The sequence below is a fragment of the Daldinia childiae genome (genome assembly GCF_008694065.1).
Source record: "Daldinia childiae strain JS-1345 chromosome Unknown Scaffold1, whole genome shotgun sequence".
Classification (NCBI taxonomy): Eukaryota; Fungi; Ascomycota; class Sordariomycetes; order Xylariales; family Hypoxylaceae; genus Daldinia; species Daldinia childiae.
Window position 1 is genome coordinate 795,737 of NW_022984642.1, and position 25,787 is coordinate 821,523.

The 25,787-nt window shown below is 46.9% G+C and overlaps 8 protein-coding genes across 9 annotated transcripts; 3 read left to right on the forward strand and 5 right to left on the reverse strand.

The window, feature by feature from the left end:
* Window positions 1–429: 429 nt before the first annotated feature.
* GL218_00187 (Protein arginine N-methyltransferase skb1) lies at window positions 430–3,041 on the forward strand (the record flags this gene model as incomplete). The annotated part of the gene is made up of 4 exons (XM_033576598.1): window positions 430–573; window positions 636–1,230; window positions 1,331–2,805; window positions 2,862–3,041. 4 exons carry the CDS (start codon window positions 430–432, stop codon window positions 3,039–3,041), a joined length of 2,394 nt encoding a protein of 797 aa, XP_033441883.1.
* Window positions 3,042–3,495: 454 nt separating this feature from the next.
* Window positions 3,496–4,067, reverse strand: GL218_00188 (putative small nuclear ribonucleoprotein F; the record flags this gene model as incomplete). The annotated part of the gene is made up of 4 exons (XM_033576599.1): window positions 3,496–3,565; window positions 3,682–3,837; window positions 3,944–3,981; window positions 4,062–4,067. 4 exons carry the CDS (start codon window positions 4,065–4,067, stop codon window positions 3,496–3,498), a joined length of 270 nt encoding a protein of 89 aa, XP_033441891.1.
* Window positions 4,068–4,517: 450 nt separating this feature from the next.
* Window positions 4,518–5,319, reverse strand: GL218_00189 (UPF0587 protein C2D10.03c; the record flags this gene model as incomplete). Of its 2 annotated transcripts, XM_033576600.1 has the most annotated exons (5): window positions 4,518–4,661; window positions 4,734–4,856; window positions 4,945–5,010; window positions 5,100–5,214; window positions 5,285–5,319. In XM_033576600.1, 5 exons carry the CDS (start codon window positions 5,317–5,319, stop codon window positions 4,518–4,520), a joined length of 483 nt encoding a protein of 160 aa, XP_033441889.1. The 2 variants fall into 2 exon arrangements, with proteins under 2 accessions (XP_033441889.1, XP_033441890.1); XM_033576601.1 differs by lacking the exon at window positions 4,945–5,010.
* A 667-nt stretch (window positions 5,320–5,986) lies between these two features.
* GL218_00190 (F-box protein) lies at window positions 5,987–7,879 on the reverse strand (the record flags this gene model as incomplete). Its single annotated transcript, XM_033576602.1, has 2 exons — window positions 5,987–7,374; window positions 7,441–7,879. The coding sequence occupies 2 exons, from the start codon at window positions 7,877–7,879 to the stop codon at window positions 5,987–5,989; spliced, it is 1,827 nt and encodes a 608-aa protein (XP_033441386.1).
* A 3,045-nt stretch (window positions 7,880–10,924) lies between these two features.
* Window positions 10,925–13,124, reverse strand: GL218_00191 (Transcriptional regulatory protein PHO23; the record flags this gene model as incomplete). Its single annotated transcript, XM_033576603.1, has 3 exons — window positions 10,925–10,989; window positions 11,046–11,875; window positions 11,929–13,124. The coding sequence occupies 3 exons, from the start codon at window positions 13,122–13,124 to the stop codon at window positions 10,925–10,927; spliced, it is 2,091 nt and encodes a 696-aa protein (XP_033441387.1).
* Window positions 13,125–14,144: 1,020 nt separating this feature from the next.
* Window positions 14,145–15,241, reverse strand: GL218_00192 (Dehydrodolichyl diphosphate syntase complex subunit SPAC4D7.04c; the record flags this gene model as incomplete). Its single annotated transcript, XM_033576604.1, has 2 exons — window positions 14,145–14,703; window positions 14,760–15,241. 2 exons carry the CDS (start codon window positions 15,239–15,241, stop codon window positions 14,145–14,147), a joined length of 1,041 nt encoding a protein of 346 aa, XP_033441384.1.
* A 607-nt stretch (window positions 15,242–15,848) lies between these two features.
* On the forward strand, window positions 15,849–16,741 carry GL218_00193 (DSC E3 ubiquitin ligase complex subunit 2; the record flags this gene model as incomplete). The annotated part of the gene is made up of 2 exons (XM_033576605.1): window positions 15,849–16,103; window positions 16,175–16,741. The coding sequence occupies 2 exons, from the start codon at window positions 15,849–15,851 to the stop codon at window positions 16,739–16,741; spliced, it is 822 nt and encodes a 273-aa protein (XP_033441385.1).
* A 1,552-nt stretch (window positions 16,742–18,293) lies between these two features.
* Window positions 18,294–23,932, forward strand: GL218_00194 (uncharacterized protein; the record flags this gene model as incomplete). The annotated part of the gene is made up of 5 exons (XM_033576606.1): window positions 18,294–18,446; window positions 18,523–20,943; window positions 21,002–21,068; window positions 21,910–23,495; window positions 23,597–23,932. The coding sequence occupies 5 exons, from the start codon at window positions 18,294–18,296 to the stop codon at window positions 23,930–23,932; spliced, it is 4,563 nt and encodes a 1,520-aa protein (XP_033441382.1).
* Window positions 23,933–25,787: the final 1,855 nt, after the last annotated feature.

Genomic DNA, 25,787 nt, shown 5'->3' on the forward strand with positions numbered 1-25,787 from the left:
ACTATTATATATCGGGGCTAACTGCCACCGGGCCAATGAATTCATTGGGCCTTCTTTAATATTATCACCTTTTTTTTTTCTCCTTGTACATAATTTAAGTAGACCGAAACCGTTTGATACACCAATCATACCACACACTAGAAATATGTATATTGGGATGCATTTTTCCTTTAGGTATTTTCTTTAGGTAAAACTGAGCCTTCCCAACAGGTTTATATTTCCCAATCATCCTGAAGCTCTATTACTTCATGTCGTGATGGATTCTTGACACAAATCAAATATTCATACATCATTAAAACCCTCTCGCTTTACCTTAAGGTGCTACCAGCAGACTACGATTAGTACTTCTCCAAAGTATCTGCGTATTGACAGGGGTCTCTCAGTGGTTCAATACGCCGAAAGGATATAGGCGAATAAAGTTATTTCAGCATGTCGCAAGAATATATGGACCAGATGGATCAGGAGTCCGACGACTACAACGAGATCCGCCCAACATTTTACATTGGCCAGCATGATTCGACAAGATTGGAGACCTTGACCGATTTACAATATGGCCAAGTCTTGAATGCTGGTGTAAGTAACCAGTATTTATAATATAACTATGCGAATATACAATAAGGCTTATATATTTACAGTTCAGCTTCGTCACAACCCCGATTACAAATGAGAATTTTCATCAGCGTGTCGTGGAGTTGGTCAAAGCTAGTCTATCAGATGCTAGATACAATGAGAAAGCTGGCTCTATTCTCGATCCCGTGGTACCTCCGTTGACCACCGAGGATACCACCCTCTTTCCGGGCACCTATACGAGCGGGCTTGTCGCCTACTCTAGTCCTTGGATAGATTTGTGCTCTCCCAACCATGTTATCTCTAGCATTTCGAGGCAGGTACTAAACCTCGAAGTTTCTTATGCTAATTTCTGCGGGGCGAGGAGCATTATAATCCCTGGGCCCAGAGAAGACTCGGTCAATACAGGTAATGGCCAAGGTATTGCACAGTATGCTCGAGCTATCCAAGAAGCATTTTCCATCGGTACTCGAGTCAGCATCATCATCCACATTCCTATGTATCGCGAGCCAAGTCTGGAAGAGCGAGTGCCACTTCTATCTGTGCTAGATAGCAATCCAGACCAAACATCTGTTGCTGGACAGAAAATAGATCTCTTCAGTTCTTGGGATTCTTGGCATATCATCCGTTCTGTTTGCGAGTATGATACTAGGCTCTTTGTTGGTAAGTACAGCTTAAGCTACCTTCTACATTAAATAATATCATCTACCCTTTATCACGGGATCATTATAAGTATAATAGTGCTGACTGGAGGAATATGAAGCGCTCAAAATTCCGCGAGTCCTTCCAGAGAAGCAGCTGCAGACGAGGTGGTTCTCCGAACCCCTTCAATACTTGACATTCAGCCCCCAGACATTCCAGACGAACAAGGCCGGCCATCCTTCCCTAAGCCGCTACCACCAAGACATGATCTTCACTTACATGCGCTTAAAAAATGCCCCCTACTTTCTCCTCTGCGACGTCGGCCCAGAATTGCAAGCAGATCCTCATCCTAAAGAGATAACGTCGGCTGAATTCCCGACTCTCACCGAGGCCGCCGCACAACAAACTGCAAGTGCCAATGAAAAAATCAAGTCCCAAGGGCAGAACGCCTACTCCGCCTATCTCCGACACCTCGAGAGGCAGCAGGAGTCTCTTAGTGACCTGGAGCAAAACACCTTGTCCAACTTTCAGGATTGGCTGCAGTCACCCTTGCAACCGCTCTCGGACAACCTCGAGTCCGTCACGTACGAGGTATTTGAGGGCGACCCGGTCAAGTATTTCCAATATGAGATAGCAATCGCAGCCGCGCTCAGGGATTGGGCCGCGGAGGGCAAGCCCACATCTTCTCCTGGCGGTGAGGTCGTTATAGCGGTTGCTGGGTCTGGTCGTGGACCGCTTGTCACCCGTGCTCTGAGAGCTAGTCAATCCACTGGCGTTCCTGTGCGCGTCTGGGCTGTTGAGAAGAACCCTAACGCCTACGTATACCTACTACGGCAAAACCAGCGGGAATGGGATGGTCGTGTCACCGTCGTCAAGACGGATATGCGTGCGTGGAAGGGACCATTGCTCTCCGATTCATCTTCCTCCACCGGCCCCGTCTACGGCAAAGTCGACATATTGGTATCTGAGCTCCTAGGCTCGTTCGGCGACAACGAGCTAAGCCCCGAGTGTCTGGACGGCATTCAACACGTGCTGGCACCGCAAGTCGGCATTTCAATCCCAGCATCGTACACAGCGCATGTAAGCCCTATCTCGACGCCTCGTATCCATGCAGACATCAAGCAGCGGGCTGCCTCGTCCCCATCGAGCGATGCTTTCGACACGCCGTGGGTGGTACGACTGTTCGCGCTGGACTTTGTCGCGGAGCGAGTACCTGATAGACCGCGATTCCAGCAGGCGTGGGAGTTCGCGCACCCACTGCCGCAGGCAACGATGGACGCAATGGAGGCCCGGCGTGCGGGTGGCGTGGCAGGAGGTGGTGGGGGTAGCATGGCCGGCGCGGTCGGCGCCAACGACCACAACACGCGACATTGCCACCTCACCTTCGTGTGCCGTACCCGCGGCGTCATACATGGACTCGCGGGTTACTTCGAGTCAGTGCTGTACGCGCCTAGTGGAGCTGCGGATGGGACAGGAGAAGAGCGGGAGCACGGAGAGGTGATTCCGGAAAAGATCGAGCTGAGTACGCTGCCGGATATGATCGATCGGAAGAGCAAGGATATGATATCTTGGTTTCCGATCTTCTTCCCGCTCAAGGTACATTTATCTATCAACCTCTTATAGTTACGGATATACTGACTAATCGTTCTTAGCAACCACTCTATTTCCCGCCGGACACTGAGTTGGAAGTCAGCATGTGGCGACAGACTGACGACGCAAAGGTATGGTACGAATGGATAGTCGAGGCGTTCATGTGGGTTGGCCCGACCCAGAGGGTCAAGGTTGGGGGTTCGGATATGTGCAGCAGCCGCAAAGTGGCCTGTCTCTTGTGATTCTCCTATACATAGAAAGGGCGGTAAGGACGTCAACTGGTTACAGGATAAGACACTAGGGAAATAATTGCTCTACAAAGCGACAGCCAAAGCGATAGGAAACACATCGGGGGAAAGCTGTTGTATTTTGTGGTACTTCTCTTCTCACGAAGCTCTATAAAGGATTAGGATCACTAAGTTAGCGAGTCGAGTAGGCTCTACGCCTTCGCGACGAATGAAAAAAAAAAGGACCAGCATAACCCAAGACGTAAAACCCTTTCCTTTATGATTGTTTTGTACTCCTGGCCAAGCAGCCAGACTGCCCGTATATAGGCAACATCTCCTGCTGTCGAGATCTGCCTGGTGCATCTTTACTTGACCTGCTTCTCCCAAGGTACCGGTACCGTACCGTACTGTACTTCAACCGGGGTATATATCTGCCGCCTTTCATCCGACCGTTGCCCCCAACGCCCGTCTATCCGCCCATCTTGACGTCGCCGCTATCGCCGCTGTCGGCGGCCTTGATCCATAGCACGTTATTACATCTGGTACATGTCAGCCCAGTCCGCAGTCTGTTTTCCCCGGCTGGTTTTGAAGAGGGGAGAAGAGAGAGGGAGAGAGTGGGGGAAAAAAAAGAAAAGAAAAGAAAGGGGGCACGCACCGGATCAAGATTTGCCCCAGGTCGCTGGTGAACTTCTGGTCGATGAACTCTTGCGCGTTGGTCAGTTGGATGTTCATGTAGCTGTCGGAGCTGACGAGGCGGCCGTGGTACTCGGTTTCGCCCCACTTTAGGCGCACGACGATGTCCTTGTTGACGCTGTTTGCGGTGTTAGTCCAGTCCAGTTCAGTTCAACCTCATCCATCCATTAATCTCTGAAGTTCCGAAGGGGAAAAGGTGGATTGGTTGGTTGGGAAAAACGTACAGGTCTTGCAGCATGGGCCGCGGGTTAATGGGTACGAACTATGCGTAGGTTTTTGTGTTAGTTATTATATGTAGGAGGATAAGGGGAATATGGGGGAGCTTGAAGGTAGGCAGCTTACACTCATGGTAAAAAGAATTTTGTGAGGTTCGTGGGTGGTGGTTGTAGATAGATAAATGTATGTTTGGGGCGCGTCCAAACTCGCGGGAAGCTTTGAGTGAAGGCTTGTAATGAAAATGTACCTAAATTAATGTACATGGAATTTTTGAGCTTTGTTTAATGCTTAAACCCCAGTTTAATTGATTAAATGGGGGTGTTTGCAGTTAAAGATATGTGTATATATATATCGGGGTACGCAGTATTTCTGCCCCGCACTCAATCTTGAAGATGATAAGATAAAGAACTGGAAGATAGATGGATTTTTGAACGACTTACAAACATAAGAGTCGGAATTGTATATATCTTCCTTGTGAATTTGACTGCAATTTCATATTAAGGAGTTGGGCATGTCTTCACCAGAGTTAATTCATATAGGTTTCTTAAGACTCAACAACCTACACATCTAAAACAACCCCTTTCAAGCTCTCTTAATCTCCCACTTCAAATCCTTAATACTAACTTCATCTCCGGCCTTCTCATCATACTCGTACCACTCACCATCCTGCAGCTCAACTCCCTCGAACTTTGTATTCGACTCGATGCCATCCGCCAGCCATTCCCCCTGCATCAGGTTTAGAAAAGTTAGCCAAAGTAAGCCCACTCGGAAAGATAAATATATATTCATTCCGCTTACCTCGGGACTGAAATCCGTAAACTCCAACCCGCGGCAGTCGAACTCGATGACGGACTGCTGCTTAGGCGGCTCGCCTTGCGCGTAGGGCTTAGGCGCCGTCTTGATCGAGCAAGAGGATTCTCGCTAGACGTCGTATAACTAGTTAGAGAACAATGTGCCTCCGTCATAAAAGTAACGAAGCGAGTAATTATTCGTTCCGACGGGAACCAACCTTGCAATTCTTGCACTTCCATACGAAGTTCGCCTCTCCCCTACTTCCGCTTAACTCGTTGGTCTCCTATGAATAAAATAAAATAAACCAAAATTAGTTTCCCTCATATAACTAGTTAGGGTGTAAGTTTAATGATGATGATGGAATGTTCTCACAAATCTGCTAACAGCGACTGGCTTCCCGTGGGTCTCCCGACACGAGGTACACTGGACCGTGAAGGTATACCAAAACGGACTTTCAGCAGTGTCCTTGGGTCGGAGGTTGGTAACCCTGTATTAACATAGTCCTCCTTATCAGCCGAAATGGAAAACAGTAAAAGTTCGTTTCCAAAACTGCATACCCGTTTAATTCCGCTGTTAAAGTGAGCGCATACATCGTGATTTGATTTTCCTTTCCTTATTTTCAGGTCTTGTATTGCGCGTATTAGATGAGGGTCGATTTGAGCGGTTGAGCCTCACTGGTCTAATATTTCAGAAGTGATGTGAAGTATCGTTTTAATCAGGGGATGACCTTGACGTATGCATTTAAGAGGCAACTTCACTATTAAGCAGCAGCTAGGTACCTACTTGATAATTTTTATAGGTGGAGTCCACAACCTATACAATGTTAGTCAGCAAACCTCCATAGTTTAAGTACATAACTACATAACTAATTCAGATCTGTTATCTCTTCACTTCCAACCACCTCAACAGACCAATACTCTTATTAAAAATGCAATTATAATATATTAAAATAATAACAGTAGTAGCAGTAAAGAATCTAACATACAAAACGCTACACGCTAGAATTATTATGCAATAATCGCCTTTCCGCCATCCTTGTCCTATAGAAAGCATATGTGATAACGACCAACTTTTCGTATCATAGCTCGTTCGTGAATCGTCAATCCAACCGATGCACCATGTCGCTATGCTAATAATCTAATCAAATACTCAACAAGTCTAAGCTCCGCCCATCCAATAAGTATAAACCCAGGCAATATTGGTAAGAAGAGATGAGAGTAGAGGCAAGAGTTGAGGTCGTCGCGCGCCCGCTTATCCCGTTATAGCTTTCGCTTGAACATGTATGAACCGTACATGCCACCAACCTCGGCGCAGGCGATAGGTATTTTGCGCATACCCCAAAATGAGGCGCCCATCTTCCAAGATCGAAGTCCGGAGTCCCTGGGTCCATCCTCGGGGCTGTGGACGCGTACAAGCCAGGCCCGACTACCATTCTCCGTAACTGTCCATCCAAGCTGTTTTACAACCGGTGACTTTGCTAATCGGGCGTATAAATCATCCGTAACCTCAATCACCTCTAGTGGCGTTGAGAATTTCTTCATAATTGACGTATTTCGACCGAACATAGTAATGAGGTCGAGTTCTGTTGCCGTGTAGTCGGAGAGATCCAAATATTTCAGCGAGTGTGGAATCCATTCCAACTCCTCATCTATGTTATCATCGTTGCTCTCGTCGGGTACAAAGAGACGATCGATATCAGTGATCTTCAACCTCCGACCCAACGCAAGCTCTTCTAAGTGCTTCGTTAATGGACGAAGTAAGTCAATGTGTGACGCAGCCATTTTGCTACCCTTCAAGCTTAGCGAACGTAAGCTCTGGGGAAGAACTGGTATCAGCTTGCTCAGATCATCCTCATCTAGAAGCTGGTGGCTCCGTGCGTCTACTCCAAGACTCAAAACCACTAATTCTTTAACTGCGGGGTGGTTTGCAATGAAGTTGATGACAACGTCAGCTGTTAGGAGCTTGCATTTAGACAAGTTTAGGTGCGTGATCTTGGCATTGTGAGGAATCGACAGAAGTGCCTCGTTCGTAACTCGAGTTCCTGCGAGGTCCAGATGAGTCAAGTTCCCCAGTCGAGGGAGCAACGTCTCATACACGGACGAAGGCAAAGTAATACATTTGTGAAGAGACAGCCGAGAAATCGAAAGCGCTTCCGGCCAATCGGACAGGAGGATCGACTGGAAGGCGTTCTTGAAGTGAGTCGACGAACAGCCGCAGAAGTCGATACCCTGTAACCTCTCGAGCCCGAAAAATACCTTCCGCAAGACGTCGGCGTCGATCTCGTCTTCGATATACTCCTGCGCTAAGAATTCACGAAGGAAAGGAGTCAGCTCTAAGCATTGCATCAGAGTCTCGGGTGTCAAGTTGCGGGTAGTAGCTCGCTCGCTTGCCGTCGCAAAGAGCGTGGTGGGGTTAAAGTGGCTAAAGTCCAGCCGTCGCACAATAGTCCCCAGTTCTTTGTTCTGTGCAATGTGGGACAAGAACTTTCGGAAAATTCTCGAGTGCGGAATGGTGATGTTCTTGTAGAGCGCATTCAACGTTGCAGAGTGCAACGTTTTCGACGTCAGCAACAAGGACATAAGATCCACGTTTCGAGCGGAAACTCCATTAGGTGGGACATCGAGGACAAGGTGATCAATGATCTGACCTATTTTCCAAATTAATTTGTAAGATGTTTACTCCAGTCATCATGACAGCGTTCCTTTCGACTTACCAAGTATCTCCGCGGGCAACTTCTCGATAGTGGACTGTCCTGGAGAGGGCCTTTCGGGGTCCTTCCTCTTGATTGGAGGTGCCGGAGACCACACGATTTTCAAAGCTTGCAAATCCCCATAACTCTTGCTGGCTTGTCTCCCCCTCACACCTATCTGCTTCCAGCCTTGGAAGCCCTCGGCGGCGACAGCTGGGAACCAACAGCCGTGCAGCCTACTATTCGGTTGAGTCACGGGAGGAATGAACTGGGTCTGCGTGGCCATTTCCGGAGGCGAGGGCAAGTCGTCGACGGCTTCTTCAGCTTCTTCTGCCAACTTAGAATAAGACGATATCTTAGTAGAAGTAAAGTTCTGAGCTAAATCTGAGTCGGCCTCCCGGACGGAAGAGAAAGAGGACCGAAGAGATTTGTCCGGCGGAGTTGTGGTTTCGAGAGGATCCATAGTGTCACGCAGGCTAGGAGTAGGGCTTTGACTAAGTTTACTGGAAATATGCCTCTTGCTTGGGTGTCGTCCAACAGGAGAGGAGGTGATTGTTCGATCCATAATCGGAAGATGAGCTAGGGTTGCAGTCGCGCAGGCGAGCGATGCAAGATGTGGTATCAATAGCGCAATGTCACTTTTTTTTCCTTTTCTTCCTTCTCCGGTAGGACACGGCACGGTTGTTAACCGTCCTCCAAGGGAACCGGCCAGGGCGCCAGGTTTCACCAAAGACACCAGAGGATGCAAAGTAGGTCCAGGTAACCCGGATGGGCTTTTCTGTTAGTCAAAACGCCGATTTCTTAGGTAACAGGATTCGTTGGCGCAATGCGGGGAAGGATTGATGAGATGGGTTTGCCGCCGGAATCACTTATAAGTATAGTAAATATGTAGGTTAGGTAGTTATTAAATGAACCTGTGGTACGCGAATTGTTTCTTTTGGATCCCCCTCGTTTACCGGGCTACGTAAAGAAACGGGGCGTTGTCGTCGTCGGTGTTTGGAGGTCGGGAGAAAAAAGCTAAAGGGGGGGGGGGAGTTTATCAGTTCTTCATACGTAAGTATAGAGTATGAGAAACACCAAGTAGGAAGCTACCAGGTTTCACGTGTATAGATTATTCTTCCAGTCTGTTTCTTTCCTGGTCTGCCAATATCAATAGTAAAAAATAAAACCAATCTGAACCGTCTAATAAGAGTCTGGATCTTGTTTGTCCTTCACCGTCTAATTTATTAGGGGATGTACCTAGTAGCAACAACTCGCGAACGAAGGGTCCGCAGGTGGCTAGAAATGGTACGAGCAAAACCTCCCATGATTCCATTGACCATAAATTGGGTAATGGAAATAAAAGAATGGCATAGAGATGGATTCTTCTTTGTCACCTGAGCCAAACCCACCAACGCTTGTTGCCTTCGAGACTGGCGGCAAATGGTGCGAAATCCGAAAGCGCCTTGGCCATGAGCTCCGCTTAGATACTTATTTGGTAATGAGAATGTCAGACGACCTAGGCCTATTGTTACGGGGCAATATCGTCATCGCGATGTGGAAATTTTTTTTTAAACTCTGGGGAAACTAGCAGAAGGGAAGGTCAAGTTTTTTCTGGAGCTTCCGGAACGAAAGGCTGGCTTTCCTCAGTTTTGTTATGGGGACTGACTACAGGTAGTTACTAGTTAAAAAAAATAAATCAAAGCTAGCCGAGTCTAGCGAAAGTTTAGTTCCGTGGCCCCGTCCGTGGGCTGCGTACGTTACTACGACGCTGCGTGGTTTGTCGTTAATATTCTTGGCTAATTGGCGTTAAGACGTTCCCGTTCCTTCTCCTTTCCCCGGATTCAATTATACAATTTACGCGGTACTTCCTATACCTGCTAAATGTACGTATATCATAGGTAGTACTGCATGTACTTGCCTTACTTGTACTTGACCTCTAATAGAACACGGATTCATCTCGTATACTAAAGCAATTTTTGAGGTAGGTAGTATTTGAAAATGGTGGCGGCTGATGAAATACTACCGTATGAGTTATGAGTATGATCTGCTTGTTTCCTACTTGGAAATTTCATTTACAATGTTTGATCCGAGCTCCATATAGCTGCGATATCGCAGACCTGAAATTGCATCGTCTTACTACACACATATTCGAAGTGCTTTGTCGTCATCTTAAGATATGGCGAGTGACTACTGACTTTGGGTCTTGTGCCTCCTAATCATATGCTTTCGTTTCTTACTTCCTTTAACCATTATTCAAAGCTGTTTAATAATCATGACGATCTGTTTTAAGCATTCCAGTCGAAAATAAGGAGAAGAGGATATAGTATTAGAATATCACCCCTTTACGGAGTCTTTGACCGCCTTTAGTTTCAGTCTTAGCCGGCTCAACCCGATGATATATCGTGGATTTAGTTCCTTAAACACAACTAGTTCTGTTGGGCCATGTGCAACCAAGTTCACGTGGCCAAAGAAGAGAAATGAAAAGAGTCATTCAGGACAAATCAGACGCTTTAGGAATAAACATGCAATTTTTAAAAAGTCCTCGGTAGGTGTTATTATTAGGTATTAGCCTCCTTTACCATGCAACGTTTGATGCTTACCCCTTGCCTGCAGAGACCGGGTGTGCCGATCTAGCTAAGCCGTTGATATGTGCTGGACCTGCAGCACTTAGCTAGATGATGCATAGTATGCATATTTGTTTGCGGGGAAATAGCCTCACGTCTTGTTGGTAAATTTCGGACGGCCAATCACTTTGCATATAGTTTACTCCATGTCTAACATTGCGGCTCATATTCCGGTTTCTAAGGGAAACCTACCGACACGAAATGTTACCTAAACTTACCTAAACTTATTCCTTGTAACTAAGCGTAAGAGTTAGGTAAAAGGTACATCAAAGTGGATAAAGAAACAAGTATTAGATATGTAGATATATACCATGTGTAGAAGTACCCAAGGTAGCAGAAGTAAAAATATTAGATAGACGGTGCTAACTCTTTGACCTAGACACAGAGTTGTTAGACAAAAAATAGAAGAATATTAACATGATATAATTCGGAAGTGGTAAAATATTTTCGAGTAGGTTTGTTTTCTCAGGGAGTCTTACTAATGATTTACATATATGTAGAGCTCACAATAATGTCAATGTATGTTCCCAGCCGAGTAACTCTAGGAGTCTGAACAATGTACAGAAACGCCAATATCTATCTAACCCACGTTTCCATTGGCATGATAAATTTCCCCAAAACATACTCCGGGCTAGGAGCAACTCATCAGCACCATATCAAGCCTTTACCTAATAAGCAGCCCCCCCAAAGCAATGATTAGGTACCTAGGCGATTTAGGTACTCCCTCCCAGAGGTTTCAAGTCCCGAGACGCCAATATACATGAGGTCTTGTTGTATCCTCAACCCCAAAATGCCCTGTTAAATGCCGACTATCGTGTGGCTCAATGAACACCGTGAACTCCATGATTTCTAAGTAGACGCTTGGTATACCTATTGAAGCAAACACGCAGCAAAGGAGCAAATCATCTGCCATTTACTTTCTTCCCGGCTCTCATGCGATCCTTGCAATTATCGCAATACCATTTCACTAAGAAAACTGTTAGCTGATATACCCCTGATATTGGGAACATTTGATAAACTTACTATTCGACGGCGGGGCTGCTTTTAGGCCGACACAATCGAGATGGAACCACTCTCGTTCACAATCATCGGCATCGCATGCGACCATCTCACCATAACTGACACCATTGCAATAACAGTACAGTGGCTCGTCAGCATCAACATCAGCGTCGTCGTCGCCTTGTATACTACCGTTCGCATCTGCATTCGCGAGCCGAGCTGCGAGTTGCTGGGCTGCGCCTTTCTTATGGCTCCTCTTCCCGTTGGTAGTCGACGCATTTCGTGATGACCGAGATCGTGGTGGAGGGTCTGGAAATGATCCCAATGCTGGCGTTGACGGCTTACTGGCTCGTCCACTCTTGGTGGTGACAACAGGTGTGGATACCGTTAATGGGGTTTGTGTAGGATCCCCTTTAGGTTCCGCATCGTCACCTTTGGGTATGGCCTTGTTACTTGTAGTGGCGGTACTAGTACTGGCGATGGTAAGGACCGCTTCTTCCCTAGTAGCCTCGACCTTCACAGTTGCTACGGTTTCTTTGCTTTGCTTAGTATCAGCTGGGGGACGAATGCCGTTATGCGCCACCGTAAGCTCTGGAGTTGTAGCCGTGACACCGTTTGGCCTGTTTGAGGCAGATGAAGTAGGTCGCTGCCGACCATTTTCTACAGTGGATTGTATCGAGTTTTGTCTCGCTCGAGACGATGCGGGGCGTGCTGAGGTTGTGGAAGGCGCAGGTGAACCGCGGGAAGCGGCTTTGGGATCGAAATTTGGTTGGATTGGAGATGCTGCGATGGAAGGAGAAAGCACGGCGGCTGCGGTAGTCGTTTTGCTAGGGGAGAATCTCCAAGTTAATAAACTGAAATACTTCAAGTATAGGTAGTAGAAGTAGGTAGGAGGAGGTATGCTCACCTCTTTTTCGAGGTACCGTTTACAGTAGGAAGAGCTTTGCGCTTCTTAGGCGGTTCAGGTGCAGGTGTTGCCCTGGGGCTCGAGTTTTTGGGCTTCGTTCCATTGCCGAAGACAGAGCTCATTGCGCGTTCCATTGGCTGCCCCCCATTAGCTGGCTTATTTGCTTCCACTTTTCGTCTCTTAGATGGAGGATTGCCGTTGGGAATGTTCGCAACAGTGCCTGAAGTAATACCCAGTCCAACAGGCGCGGCCGTTTCTGCGGCTTTTCGAGCCTTACTGCCGTGGTTATTAGATGCCTTTTTTGTCGGTTCTCCCTTATGTTTGTTCTCATGGTCATCTACATCCGAGTCTTGGTGTTGATTCTTAAGCCCTTTCTTGGCTATGATGGCTTGTTTTCTCGCGTCACTTCGTGCTGCAGCTTCTTCTGCAAGCTGCTGGGCCGCAGCTGTAATAGTAGCTGCCCCATCTCGGCGCGATCGCTCAGCTTGGTTTGCTCGATTGATCCTGTTCTCTGGATAGGCCCAGTGTGTAGTGCTGCCCCATTTAGCTTCGTCGCTGAACTCACCCTCGAGGTGCGGCCAGACGTCATTGATCCGAGCTAGTTGTTTAGATAGCGCCTCGTTCGCAGTCGATATGACATGGTTTTTCTCTTCTAAGGACACTAGCATTTCCTGAACTTTGAGGGCGGTTTGATGAAATAGCTGCCGTCGCGGGAGATTACTCGGGTTAAATACCGTAGAGCTGTAGTTATCGTCGATCGATCTAGTATTGCCATTCGCAGCGAACCCGCTTGAGCTATTCTGGGCGCTCATTGGCGTCGAGGCGGTGACGATGCTACCGGATGCATCATTAGTGTTCCTAGGTTCGGAGGGGCTCGACTTGAGAACGGCGTCGACAAGTTGGAAGAGGGTTTCTTCGGGAGCAAATATCTTTGCGTCGACTTCTTTTAAAAGGGTGAAATGTCGGACGAGATCTTTAGGGAGCGACGTTATAGAATCGGTGAAGTATGTAATTGCGGGGAAAACCTCGATAGGTTGATCGTGACTATGGCCGCCTCCGAGCGAATCTCTGCCAGCGAAAGTGCGGGCTATACCAGACGACGTTCGCGGGGGATTTGCTCGGGTTTGGCGAACAGGTTGAGCTCTTCTATTTGAGGAGGGACCAGCGTCCGCTTGAGGTAGCTTCGCAGTCTTCATCTTGGTTTCTCAGACTGGTTTAAATAGTAGGTCTAGTCGAGATAGGAGACGCGAGAAAACGGGAAGTAGATTTCTTGTTGGAGAGGTTCGGAGACTTTGCGAAGGAACTAAGTTGACAAGCTTCAATAAATGAAGTTTATGTCATTTTGAGTATAAAAATAGAAGGATACTAATAGAAGCAATATGAAGGATAATGCGAGTAGAGCTTCATAGAAGGGGGGAGGCGCAAAACTGCGAAGATGAGGTGAACAACCGGATGGATGAGATTTAATAATTGAGTCGGCCCAGAAAGTAGAAAGTAGCACTCTGCACCGCTGAGCCCAGTTGCTAAGTCCCCATTTGCGCGCGGGTTTCTATCGGCGGGAAACCACCTTCTGGTAATGTGGGCTTGTACATGCCTGTACTACACACGGAAGCGGCATTTCGATTGGCTTGATTGGGTAGCTGTAACCAGAGAGCACAGAAAAACAAACGACCGTTGATCCGATAATTAATCCGTGCACTGGTTGATAAGATAAGAAAAACAATGACTTCAACAGCCAAGACTTTGGCTCCGCTCTTCGTCTGCAGTCCCTACCTCATACAAGCCTCGGTACATCCATTCACGAGCATGTTACCTAACCCGCGTTTTACCGTGCAATATACTATGTACATAATGCACATTCATATAAGCTTTTGCTAGACGGAACTGGTATAATAGTATATTTATGGGATCTGCAAACTAGAACTTAGTATAAAACAAAAATAAAAATAGATTCAATTAGTCCCTACGATTGTATAGGTAGGTAATGTTAAATATGGTACCAGCCTACATGTTATAATAGTATATAACTACACGAAGTAGTTACCTAAGTATACTTTAAGCGATCATTGCGCGGCAAAACTATTTCCTACAGTATATTACTTATCCTACACTAAAATTCAACCGCTTGCAAGTGCACATCGCCGGCTCTAACAAAATGATCTCGAACGAGTACGCCTCAACGCCAATACAAGGGGTATGTTGCATCGTTCGTCTACTCATTTCCGCGAACCCTCTTTCTCCGTTAGCTTCTTTTGTCGCCATTGCCATTCTAAAAGTATGGGAATAAAGTGCCATAAATCGAACTCGGGCCACAGACACTTCATAAAGAATATCTGGGTATTCTCATGACATTGCCATAACATGAAGTCGCTCAATCTCGTAACACCACTAGTACGGATGAACATGTCCAAGGGTGGGCACTCGGCGGTATAGGTGTGACTATTGATAGTCTCAGTTGTGATACTTTCCGGGTTCTTGAACCTGGTAGGCTTCACTAGTGTTGACTGTAGAGGGGGCGAATCCGGATCTAATGCGGTAGTCGAAGACATAGAATCGTCAATGTCCGATACGCCATTTTCATCTGGGGAAGAGTCCATAGGGGAAGAAGAGTCCGACCTTTTCGACTTGTTAGATCTTATCTTCTGTGTGATTCGCGACTGTGAGAATGGTGTGTTCGTTGATCGAGGTGATGTCGTGTATTCATCTACCGTAGCTTTTATAGCACTGGTCATTTCGGCCCTTGAGGTGTAAGGGAAACATATATTGAGTACGGCACTGTGATATATCGTTAGCAACCACCTCCCCGAGCATATCCGTAGGAAGCTACTCACTCTTTATTATGTTTTGTCATCTCGATGGCTCGGTCGACGTAGGGCAACACATCGTCCGGTATTAAATCACGCTCTCCTAATACCCGGATACCAGCACCATACCGGTCGAGAAGCTCGCCATGCTGAACAAGCTGTTCCAACTTAACTTTGGCCATTGCCATTAGACCACTAACCTCGTGCCTAGGTCGATTGAAGTTTTCGATACTGAATGCATATACGGTAACCACCTTGACGCCACACTTGTAGCAAATCTCGAGCACCCTCGCTAGGGCCTCAAATCCTAGGTGATGGCCTTCTATAGTTTCGATCTTGTGATTCTTGGCGAAACGCCTATTTCCGTCCATCTCGAAAGCGACATGCTGTGGTATCGGACCTTGTTTCAATGTACCTATAAGCAGCTCTCGGCCACTTTTAATAACCCATTCTGCCGGCGGAGACTTCAGAATCCAGTTCCTAACATGCGAGAGGTAGAGGTCGGACATGGTTGAATTGATAGTGAATAAACAAACGTAGAAAATGATTCAAGGAAAGCTACGTATTTTGCATTATAGGATGATGACGACAATGGTGGCTATTAGTCGTTACGAATTGAAGTCGTAAATGCTAGGTGGAATGTTCATATGATTGACAACGTTTGAGGCTTAGCAAGAGCTACGAAGCCTATCGATAAGTTTAGATGGAATTGAATTTCAGCTACCTATCATCCTAGACCCTGTCATTTACCTCATAGTGTCGGTATACAGTGTTGGGTAGACGGATATATGTAACAAACCATAATAGCCGTTAAAACAATTGCCCCATAAACTTGAGTTAAAGATGCCCGACTAGGATTATTTAAGATACGCAGGTACCTACCATCTATTAGTACACATGTCCAATTCTTGCCGAGCGATCCCTAGTGTGAGAAAGAAGTTAATGCTTCAAATGACATCGCTTTCTGTATCTTCGTGCTTATACTTGGACAATACCTAATTAAGATCGTGTACAACAGTATCAATAACATCAATCTAAACTACCTATGTTACCTTAGCCTATTAACGAACGATATACGATGCGCCGGTAGCTGTCGCGGGACCTCGAGTTGATATCATGTCCTTTACGAATGCGCCGGTGACGCGTAGTCTTGTCTACGGACTTATTGGAATATCAATAGGCGTCAGCCTACTTGATATCAAGCACTACTTCTATATCCTAGTCGACTTACACCTTTGGCAGTTTCACCAGATATGGAGGGCTCTCATTTATCAGCTCTGCTACACCAATTCGACCGAGGTACTATTTGCTGCCATGACTCTATACAACATGAGAGCAGTTGAGAGGATGTGGGGATCTAGGAAATTTGCTGTAAGAGTAATTCCTTATTACCGTATTGGTGTATCTGCCTAGGTATCTAGCTAACGACGGGTATATTATAGACATTCATTTTCGTCACATCATTATTCACGAGCTGGTTGGCCCCCGCAGTTTTGGCTCTCTTTCTAAGACCACTTACGCTAGGGCTTTTCAACTACCTCCCTGCCGGGCCTACACCTATAATATTTGCAGTCTTAGCCCAGTACCATGCGATGATCCCGCCGATATATAAATATAAGATAGCAACATCAGCATCCACTTCAACAGACGATCAGGCACAAGGCATTACGTTCTCTGACAAATCATATCGATATCTCCTCGCATTTCAACTAGCTCTCTTTCAGTGGCCTGGATCTCTCCTCGGCGCGTTGGTTGGATGGATGTTGGGCCTCACGTGGAGAATGGAAGTTTTACCACGATCACTAATACGATGGCGATTACCTGGCTGGGTCGTAGGGATGCGAACACAGAGAAGGAGTCAGGAGTTCGAAGGGTTGCGTAGGAGACTCGAGGGTGAAAACGGATCTACAGCCGCGACAAGCGGCGCACAGGGCCAAGCGGATGCCGAAGGCGGAAGACGCAGGACCATGGGTCAACAAGTTATAGACCAATTCCAAGGCGCATTTTAGACCCATTGGCAAGCAAATAAATAAAAACTTCGACTGTTACCCCATTGTTGGCTTTAGGTCCAACGTGTTCGGCCCCCAGAGGTCATTCGCAGCATTGAATAACTACCTAAAATAGCATACTTACACAAGTACAGCGTATAGGAAGAGTTGGAGTGTGGCCTATAGATAAAATGCACCAGTGTTCGATCAAATCAACTACCGTCCCTTACACGCTACCGGCCATGACGTCTCCCTATTTTCGGGACCCGTAGTTGATTTAGAAGCTCCTATAAAGAACCAAACCAACATCCGACGCCGTATTTAGAAAATTACAGCCATTGCATCAGCCATCCATCCACGTGTGCAGCAAGGACATTGTTGGCAAGCATAGCCCAGTTAGGGTCTAACTATCTATGAGATAGAAGTGGCACAAAAATAATTATGTATCTAATCTTACACGATATTAATAAAAAATAAAGCCGTATCACGCTGAAGTATAAAGAGGTTTAAAAGTAAAGGACCTACCTATCCACCCATATCAACGGTCTGAGCCGGATAATTATGACGGTCGATCAACATCCATTTGCGCAAAGCGAAATTGCGATTTTAGCACATTTCTATACATTTTAACACGCTAGAGTAAAGCATAGATATAGTTGCGATCCGTAGATGTATCAGACCCTAATAAGACACCTGAGGTACCTAATATAATCATATCGGGTCTCTCATATGTAAGGTTTAATAAGTGCGCGCATATGTTATTGCAGGGGTAGCTGGATACATCATTTATTTTAAGTAACTATCATGTTAGACAAACTAATGCTAGTTAGTGAATTTACGGATCTGTATGTACACGCATAGTACACACCTAGATAATAAGTAGCAAACAAACATTGAATTACTATCTAGTTACCTCACAAAGATTAAAATTCGGACGAGGAAAAGAAAGGGAAATAAACAAGTGAAGGGATAGTAGAGTAAAAAATAAAATAAAAACCGAAGAATTGTGCAATATTTAAATCATACTTATGCCGAATACGTTTATATTATGCCCCAGCCACATCAACGCGCTCTTCGCTTAATTACTCGACTCAGATTAGCGTTGCCGCCCCAGCGTGGAGCGCGTAATGTGTAAAGTGCGCCACTAATCAAATTTAGGTTATTGGGCAGACAGAGGTAGCCCTGTACAGAATCTACGTGCATACATAGTACAATACATCGTAGATCCTAAATCGACAAAAACTCCTTTTCAATCTCATTACCAGGTGACCCGACCATCACATTTTGGACTCTGACTTACTTACAATATATCTTGCGCCATTGTTCCAGTGAATCATTCTTGCAGATTGTTTCTCCACTAGGGCTTCTGTTTGAATTGGTCTTCTTATTTCTGTTAATTCATCTTGGTTTCTTGGTTTCTTGTTCAACTGGCGACTAAAACTTGCGCCAACTACTAATACAACCGATTGTAACGATCCAACCATAATAAACTTACGAGTGACCGACTCTTACGCGACCCTTCCCGTAGTATAATGCATTTGTCAACCAACCTTTCTGCTCGAAAGTGACTAGAATGAACGGGTTTGCGAACCGTGGCTATGATGGCTTTGACGGAGGCCCGCCACCACTGCGCCCTACGATTGCGCCGAGGGGTCCAGCATTAGTTGATTCCTATAGACAAGACAGCCTCAACGACTTCGAAAGAGACAAGCCGCGATTTAATCCAGTAAGCAACTGTTCTAATTCCCTCCTATCTTGAGGGTCATCATATCCATCTAGTTATATACTCATAATCAAATTAGATGAATCCAGGGCGCGTTCAAAGCTCGGTGCTGGTCGACCTGAAAGATCCTGTCCAAGTACATTTGCTCACCGAAACCGCCCTACTCGACAGCAAAGAGTATGAGATTTTATCTCAAGAGGAAGTCGATGATCTCAAGAAACAATGTCAGATTTTAAATCAGCGAATCGAGCAGACGAGGTCAAACCTTGCCATCCAATCCAAATATCGCGATGCTGCTATATCAATGTCTAAACTATATTCCCCAACCAAAGTTGATTTCAAGAGAAGGAGTCTTCTAGGTCATCGACACAGTGGATCGACCGATGCCGCACGGGAGGCTGAACACGAACTCAGCACGATCCAGAAGAAGTGCGAAGACCTAGCATCTGAACTATGGTCATTGGAGAAACGCGCCATGGAACCCCAGAGGCGACTGTTGGAGCATACTGCTGGTATCCTTCAGCTCACGCACAGAGCAAACAGCAAAACACCATCCCCAAGAGTCCCTCTTCTTAACGGTGTTCCCGCTAGTCCCGAGAGCATGTATACTACGATGAATGGTCGTGACAGTCTTAGCATGGATTTCTTGGAAGACGGGTTTACCTTTGACGAAGCAAGCTTATATCGATCCTTTGACTTATCCGAACGACCCGATGATCGAAGCCGGCAGAACGCTATTGAAATCCCCTTAAAGTCGCCTGTTCGGGGACAGAATAAGCAGCTAACGGAGGAAACCGAGAGACTACGCGAGGAAAATCGTGAGCTACAGGCACAAATTAATGAGCTCAGAGGTCAGGGTTCAGACCCGTGGAGCTTGATTTCTGACACAGAAGGTACACTAGAGCAGCTCAATTACCGACTGCGTGAAATAGTTATCAGCATGGATCCGGCCAAGAGCGATACTTACGGTGCTATCCCATCAGGCCGACTGGAGCCAGGTGATATGATCGGTAGCCACTTGGATTACCTTGAAAATGGACTAATTGCTATTGCTCAAGACCGGGGTAATAGCCTTGAATTAACAGAGAAAATACGGACGCTTAACGCCGAGGTCCAAAACATACTCTTAGGAGCTAATACAAATCATCCGCCACCACCAACCACGGAACTGGGCGTTGATGAGCAGCTCAGGTATTTGCGAGACTCGTTACCAACCATCGAGGATGAGTTGCGGCGAGCTGCAGACGCAACCAATACAAACTCTGCCGCCAGAGGCGAGAGCGAGCAATACGAAACAGTTCTCATGGGACTCTGGGACATCATCCAATCAGGATACGCCGATTTACGAAAACGGAAACAGGAACGGCGAAAGGCTCGCCAAGATAAGGGATTGGAGCCAGACGAGGATGATATGTCTGACGGTGAATCTATCGACTTTGACGAGCAATACTCGTTGTCAGCTTTCTCGGTCAAGATTCAGTGGTTGTACAGACAAGCTACTAAATTACATGAGCAAAAGGGTGTTCTGAAGCGTCAAATCAAGCAGCAGCGCGAGCTCAACAGCAGGTCTGACTCCGAGAAGGATCAAGCATTAAGGGACAAAATCGATGAAGTAGAGCAAGCCAAAGAATTACTTCATCAAGCAGAGAAGGAAACAGACAATGCCCGCTCGCAACTTTCACGGGCCTTGCAGGATCTCGAAGAATCACAGAAAGGCCGAACAGAAGAATCTACCGCCATTGACGAGGCGCGAGAGCAGCTTAAGGAGCGGAATGCTAAGATTGCATCGCTAGAAGAAAGCGTTAGAGAAGTCCAAGCGCGTCTAACAACAGCGGAGGCCAATGTTGCAGCTATCACGACACAATTACAGGAGGCCAATGATGCTAAGGAGGCTACCGACAAGATTATTGGGGAGAAGGAGAGAGATCTCAAGACTAAGGACGAGGAGCTTCAACAAATGACAGGCATGGTTGCCGAATTTAAGATGGAAGCTACTCTCGCTAAGGCCGAACTCGACGGCGCCTACGGTTCTAGAAAAGAGAGGGCTGCAGAGGTTGCGGCTCTGCATAACAATAACGAATCAACTAAAATGCAAAATAGAGTTGAAGTGCTAGAGAAGGAGCTGAAAGCCACCGCCCAAGACTTGACCGATGTTGTCAAGCAGTCGCTCGAGAGCGAGAAGAAGATTGGGGAACTAGAGGATGAGCTCGACCGAGTGAGAGCTGAACGTTCTAAGATCAAGGATGAGAAGGATATGATGAATGACGAACTCGAGAAGCGGCTCCACGAAGCTACGAGTGATATCGAAGAGAGACTAGATCGCGAGATTACGAGACTACGCAAGGAGAAGGAACAACTACAGGAAGAGCTCGACAAAGAGCGACTAGGATCAGCGCGTCTAGGACCACTATCACCTGGCGGTATGAAGACTTCATACCTGACCGACTCCTACAGGTCGGGACTGAGAGCCGAGAGGAAGAAGTACGAGGAGCAATTAAGGGTATGTCTCCCAAGAGCTATCATTTCTACCATAGTATTATTTAACTAACATTTCACAGTCGGAACAAATGGTACGGAGGAAGCTTGAGGATGAACTGAGAGCGATGAAAAGGGCACAAGGGCCCGGTAAGAGTCCACTAAGTCCTCGATTAGACCGATAGCCCAACCTTTTATTTTCTGCTGTCAAATATTATTATACCCTCATGTATCCTTTTTGGCTAGTAGATGCCGCCTATAGCCATCAAGGGCATAACTCTGTGTTTCCCGTTCTTGTATAAAAGTGGCCGACGGTTTGGCTATTCATCTAGATATTATGCATTGGGAAGGCGGTTCAGGGGATTCTTGGATTATATTCCGTGTACTACTTGGCTTGGGTAACCTACCTTACACAACCTGATTACTTTGATTTTAGATGTTCGTCTTGAGCGAGCAAGTTGAGTCGTTTGAGTTCGAAGATGAGAATGAGAATACGATTTCTATCGCAAGCACATCTATCTAATCTTGCATGATATCTTTGTCTTTACTTTTCCGTTAGTCCAAGTCTTTTAAATTGCGGCGTTCCTATTACCTACCCCTTTGACTTATATCACGAAGGGTACCAATAGATTGGGTCACCGATGCCAAGGCCAACGGCCGAACCGCAAGGTATCATCCACCTTCGGTTTCTGGAAATCGCCAAGACCGTAGGCGTACAACGTGGGCTGGATTGGTCGATACGACTGGTTATCTCCCCCATATCAGCTCGGCGCCCACGAGGCCAATGGGAAGGTCTTGCGATGGGGTCCCTCTTATGCTTGTGATGTTTAGATCTAGATTCCGTGTTCCTGCAGCTCGGTGATAGCTGGATTCGGGGTAGGCGTCCACTTTTCATATCCGCGCGTTGATATGCACGCGGTCCCCTTATACAGACGGGAGTACATATATAATATGATAATGCTCCCTTCTCTGTTCTAATGAAGGTCCAGAGCCGTGGTGTATTTCGGTCCCAAGTACATTGAAGTCGCTAGGAGGGCTCCTATCACAATGAAGACCACCACTACGTTCCTGGGGTGGCTTACGGCCTCTTTACTTGCTGTCACTAGCGTTTCTGGGCAATCGATCGCTCAGATCAACGGTGATCGCTTCTTATCGCCGTTCAACGGCCACAATGTCACTAACGTCACGGGAATCGTGACGGCGAAGGGTCCCGAAGGCATCTGGCTACGATCCATCAAGTCGAGTTGCGACAAGCGCGTCTCAGATGGCTTATACGTATACGGCTCGGCGCTAGCCAAGAATACTAGCATTAGTGTTGGTGACGTCCTGGTCGTCGATGGGAAGGTCAGCGAGTACCGCTCTAACAAGGACTACTTGTACATGACGGAGCTTGCATCGCCAAAGGTCAGATCTATCCTAGAACGGGGCAGGAAAGTCGAGCCGATCGTAATTGGCAAGGGAGTACTTAGTCCGCCGACGAAACAGTATTCTGGCCTAGATAAAGGCGATGTATTCGCCGTGCCGAATAACCAAAGCCTGATCTCCGTCGAGAATCCCCTCTTAGAGCCAGAGTCGTACGGCTTAGACTTCTGGGAGAGCATGATGGGTGAGCTGGTTACGATCGACAGCCCACGTGCAGTTGGACGACCTAATCAGTACGGCGACACATGGGTTGTTGGAAATTGGAATACAACGGGCGATAATGACCGTACGGGTCTTACTGTCTCTGCTGCGGATGGTAATCCGGAGACTATTATCATCGGCAGTCCGCTCGACGGATCTAAGAACCCGAAGGACACAAAGCTAGGCGACAAACTCGAAACTATTACCGGCATCGTCTACCAGGCCTTCGGTTTTTACCGCATCCTACCGCTAACGAACATAAGTATCATCGAGTCTCTCGGCCCTGAAGTAGCTCCGCCAACTTCAATAGTGAGCGAAGGGACATGCAAGGGCATCACCGTAGGCAGCTACAACATCGAGAACTTCTACGCCGGCGATACCGCACACGTACAAGCTGTTGCGAAGCATATTGTTCAATCCATGCGCACACCGGATCTACTAGCGGTTCAGGAGATACAAGATGACAACGGCGAGATAGACGACGGCACCGTGAGCTCTGACAAGACTCTCACGGCACTAGCAGCAGCTATCCAAGCCCTTAGCACCACTAAAGTCACTTACAAATACACCTATATCAACCCCCTAAACGACAAATCCGGCGGCGCTCCCGGCGGCAACATCCGCGTCGCATATCTATACCGAGCAGACCGCCTGCGGCTCCGGAACCCAAGCCCAGGTAATGCTACCACAGCCAACGAGGTGCTACCCGGTCCCGAACTCAAGTTCAACCCGGGTTACATCGACCCGTCGAACGCGGCCTGGACCAACAGCCGGAAGCCTCTAGCAGCAGCATGGGAGCTCGTAGGTGGTGGCAACAACAATACAAGCAAGACGCTATTTACGGTGAACGTGCATTGGGGCTCCAAGGGCGGCAGCTCCTCGCTACACGGCGATGCCCGACCACCTGTTAACGGGGGCGTAGAGGACAGGTTGGCGCAGGCCGAGACTACAGCTGTAAGTGTTTTCCGAACCCTCTTTTCTATAATATCTACCTATCTACCTAGGTATCTATCAAAAAAGGAAGAAAGAAATCACTAACACCAGCCCCTAAACAGTCCTTCATCGCAGAAATCCTCGCCCAAGACCACTCCGCAGCGATAGTAACACTAGGCGACTTCAACGAATTCGCCTTCGCAGCCCCAGTCCTTGCATTCGGGACGCTCTCGGGGCTAGCAGACTTGGACGTCGCGGTGGGTATCCCGCCCGCGGAGCGGTACACGTACCTGTACGACATGAACTCGCAAGAGCTGGACCACGTCTTCGTCAGCCCGGCGCTAGCGTCGGCGGAGAGCACGCGCTTCGAGCACGTGCACGTGAACACTTGGGTCCCGTACTCGGAGAGGACGTCGGATCACGATCCGAGCGTGGGGAGGTTTGATATCTGCCGGTGAGGGTTACCTACCTAAGTGCTTACCTACCTACCTACCTATGTAATGTGCATAGTTCAGGGATGTATACCCGAGGTCTGTAAGAGATATAATAGATAGTTGTAATAAACAAATAAATAAATAAGTACATACACATAATATATGGCATCTAAGCCCGTGTGACGGGTGAGTCATGCTTAGCAATATATCTCCGCGAGTATAACATGGGCCTCCGTGACACGCTGAAAATGATAGCGGTGGTGTTGCACAACGTGCGGTGTATATTGGGATTGGCGTATGGGTTATATTGAGACAAACATTAGGGAAAAATTAGCGATGTCATAACACTTTACCTTTTGTGCTCGGGCCTTCTATGGCTGTTATTAGAACGTCACTGACGGCGGTTATGCCTGTTCTTATTCTTAGTGAATAAGTTAGGTATATACGCTATTAGGCCTTGGTGTAACTTATAGCAAGAAAGAAAGGGAACAGCATATTCTTTTTCCTCAGCAAGCCCGGAATAAGGGATTGTCCTTCTTTTAGTATCCCAGCTGACTGCTCGGTCTTTAAATGAGCAGTCATCTAGCCGACTACCTAGGTCAACCGGGCCTAAACAGACCTGGTATCTCGGTCAGGACTTCTTCTTAATTTTCGACACCCTCAGATACCATGACTCGGTGAACATGCATGCAGTCTCTCGCCACATGCCAGACAAAAGCAAAAGGATGCGATAGGAAAAGCGGTAAGCCGGTTCAGAGTGCATATAAGGATACCTAAGACACGGAAGTAAACAGATGATGAAGCAAGCATGTTACATCCTCACCGCCGTCGTGCATAAGAGCCGAGTACGCAAGCCACATTTATGCGTTGCAAATTTGTCTAACCTATACAACGCTATATATTTACAAACCCAACTAAACATATACGTGCTGGCAAACGTGGCCGCTATAAGCTTAGTAGTACATATCATAGAAATGTATCCTATATCTTATATGAAAAAAGAAAAGGAATAAGGGTTTACTAATTCCTTACTATAAAATATAACTATACATATAGAGTGACTCTACATATATACCATCTAACATAAGCCGTCATTACGATCGGATCTATCATCTCCAATCACGCAAGCCAGTCAAATAAACATAAGCACCTTAAATCTCTGACTTTCCAAGCGGCACAGGATTATATTCCCTCCATCTTCCATCTTCCATCTTCCATTCCCCATTTCCATTTGCCAGCATCGCGAGGGCGTATACGTAGGTATCACACAAGCGCGCATTCATCCATCCATCCATACATATAACTACCGTACGTATATATCTACCTACCTATGTATGCATATAAGACGAAGCCATGCAACCCAACCCAACCCATCACTCAAAATTTCCGATTCAATGCAAACACATAATAAGACAATTTGTCGAACACCCAAGGAATCCCCGATACAACCAACCAACAAACCGCTCCTCGCTCCTCTCAGCTGAGGCGAAGGGAAAAATCCGCCAAAAGCGCGCTCGTTCGCCCGTCGCCCGCCTCTCCATCCGCCTCGCGCTCCTTAGCTGTGCAAGTATTTTTAGCCCTTCAGTTGCGCGACCCATACCTACCTAGGTACCGTACGTAAGTATGTAGGTATGTATATAAATCCCATCCGCGGCCGGGCCCGTAATTAAGTTGGGGTGGCTTAAAAGGGACGATTAGTCGGCTAGTGTGGCTTAAGAAAAAAAAAAAAGGAAATTTTATTAAAAAAAAAGAAAGAAAGAAAAAGAAAAAAAGCCGAACAAATGATCTTCAGGAACGCGCGAGATTTGGTTGGCTAAAAAGCGCGCCCGTCGACCCGATTTGGCAAGTATGTTTTCCGGGCTATCTATATAACCTAGCG